The sequence below is a fragment of the Austrofundulus limnaeus genome, unplaced genomic scaffold (genome assembly GCF_001266775.1).
Source record: "Austrofundulus limnaeus strain Quisiro unplaced genomic scaffold, Austrofundulus_limnaeus-1.0 Scaffold25, whole genome shotgun sequence".
NCBI lineage: Eukaryota > Metazoa > Chordata > Actinopteri > Cyprinodontiformes > Rivulidae > Austrofundulus > Austrofundulus limnaeus.
Window position 1 is genome coordinate 1,818,490 of NW_013952427.1, and position 2,685 is coordinate 1,821,174.

Below are 2,685 nucleotides of genomic sequence, written 5' to 3' on the forward strand. Positions count from 1 at the left end.
CTTGATAACAGACCAAAAGAAATCAAACCTCTTAAATAACATTTCAATACAGTGGACATTGTATTTTATGAAATAGATACAAGAAATTTATTAGATTTAATTTTAAATTTTTGCCTTTTTTCACTTAAATTCCCTGCAGCCCTCTGATGCATCCATAACGCCCCCTGGTGGCCGCGGCCCACATTCTGAAAAACACTGCTGAGGTTCTCAAACTGGGCTCCCTGGACCCCCAGGGGTCCGCGAGAGGTATCTTGGGGGTCCTCTAAAGTTTTTTACTAAAACGTTAATTTGGTTTTTATTTTTTTTAAATGCATGGAGAATAATGACCTAATAAAACAAACATCATAAACTTAATAAAAACATATGGCATTTAGGGGTTGAATTGACAATAAATTATCTTTTTTAACAGCATGYGGTTTATGAGGGGGTCCCTGGAATTTGTTTCAACCTTGTAAGGGGTCCCCAGGTCCAAATGTCTTGAGAACCCCCTGCCATTTGAAGCCGTGTGTAATGGTTTCAAATTGTGCAGTTCTCGTGATTCAACACTAGATGGAGCCATTTGAACAGAACAAGACTGAGCCAAGAGCCACAACTGACAATTCAATAGTTACTGCTCAGCTGATCATGGTGTATTAGTTAATAAGTATTTATTTATTTATTTATTTATTCACAGACACTGATTAGCAAAAAGTAGCTCAGCTTGAATTACATTTCTCCATCACTCTCATCCTTGTTTGGATTTTCCCGTCAGGTTCGGTGGATCAGTTTGTGCTTGCAGGTGTGAAGGCAACTTGCCATCCTTTTCCGCGAACTCCTTTTCTTCTTAATCTAAGCTAGCTGCAGGTGGTTGGAGCCCAGGGGTGATGCTGTGTCCTCTCTCCCTTTCACACACACACACACACACCAGCCTCCTTTGCAGCCATGGCAACCYGCGCTCCGCCGCACCTGAAGTGATGAGGAGGGAAGGTAAAGGGCTGTTCCCGCGCTGAACTCTCAGGCGCTGGAAAGTACGATGGATGAGGCTGAGGACGGCGAGGAGGAGCCCAAATTCCTGCAGCCTCCCCCAGCAGCCAGCTGGACCAGATGCGAAGACCCCTGGAGTGAGGATGAGGATGATGTTGATGGGAGCGGCAGGGGCATCAGGATGAAGGGCTTTTTTACGCTCGGAGGCGGAGCCGCGTCCACTGTGCGCAAAAACTACACCAGCGAGCTCCGGCTGTTTCCGGGCGAGGGCTGCGCGCCTCTGTTGAGCCCGAGGGATGCGGCAGCGGAGTCGGACCACCGGAGCAGAGGGGGCACAGCTTCGCAGGGACCCGGCGGAATGATCTGCAACAAGAACGGAGACTGCAGGAGGGACCCGACCAGCTCCGGGAGCCTGTCTTCCCTCATCTCCAGGCAGGAGAAGCAGGCGGATGGAGCCGCGGCTGCGGGCGGCGGGGACACCCCTGTCCGATCGCCGGGGTCCCTGACTCAGGGGTCCGGGAGCGAAGTGAAGCCCGGCGCAGCCATGGAGAAGAAGGACTCCAGAGTTTCCTTCTCCAACGCCCCGGCAGCCAAGGGCCAGCTGTCGGGTCCCCAGTCCAGAAACTCGGTGACTTTCAGCAAAGCGGAGGACGGCTCTCAGATCGTCCCGGACGATGAGGACCCCAGGGGGAACCAGACCTACATGCAGCGGCAGTTCAGCTCCATGCTGCAGCCGGGAGTTAACAAGTTCTCCCTGCGGATGTTCGGCAGCCAGAAGGCGGTGGAGAAGGAGCAGGAGCGCGTCAAGTCCGCGGGGAACTGGATCATCCACCCGTACAGCGACTTCAGGTACGGGACCGTCCCAGATGCGTTCAGGGACAAACTCACATTCTGTCTGAACAAACAACGAAATAAACAACTTTTCATAAACCTGACTATTAAATCAAATCGAGATTATTCATCTTGACCAGGGGAAGCAGGTCTGTGCCCATTTTGTATCAGGTCAAATATAACTATTCATTATGCTACTTTTATCAACTTTTATATTAAGCACACTAATATGACTATTTGATAACAACCAAGACAAAAATACTGTCATTTTAAAATGTAATTAATTAAATTAATTCAGAAAATATTTACAGGACTCCACCTGAGACCCCACTGTGGGTCCCTATCCCAACTTTGGGAACCGCTGATTGTAAAGTCCAGATGATTTATAGACAACCCGGCCTGATATAAACTTCATTATTTTTCTTTGTCTTTGAGATTTACTGTCTTTCGTATGTTATAAGCACACAACTTTTTATGTGTTTTTTGTGCTTTTTCAACAATTCCTAAATCAAATTGTCTTCTCATTCAGCACATTATGACTTTTCATATTTGTGCAATTTTCCCTTTTCGAAATATTTAGCTTTTTCAGCCACTTTTTCCCACTCATTGGTAATTATTAGTTTCCTGGAGAATCCTTCAAACCCTTTGTGCCGTTTAGTTTACATGTTGGTTGTTGCTCTGATTTTCACAGCTTGTTTGAGCTAATTTCAGCTCCTCTCAGCTTCTTTCTGCTAATTTATGTCTAATTTCAGCTTCCATCTTCTTGTTTAAGCTCTGTATGCTCCTTTCAACTTTTACCATTTTTGGGAACTGTTTAAATTTTGCTGCTAATTTGAGACCTTTTTATAGATAATTTCATATTTTCGTGTTAATTTCAACTATTTTCTGCTT

The 2,685-nt window shown here is 46.1% G+C and overlaps 1 protein-coding gene across 1 annotated transcript in view; it reads left to right on the forward strand.

The window, feature by feature from the left end:
• Positions 1 to 687: 687 nt before the first annotated feature.
• hcn2b (hyperpolarization activated cyclic nucleotide-gated potassium channel 2b) overlaps positions 688 to 2,685 on the forward strand; it is a gene marked incomplete in the record, with an annotated part of 73,884 nt that continues 71,886 nt past the window's right edge. The window contains 1 exon segment of the mRNA XM_014004564.1: positions 688 to 1,812. Coding sequence (XP_013860018.1) covers positions 1,013 to 1,812 — 800 coding nt within the window.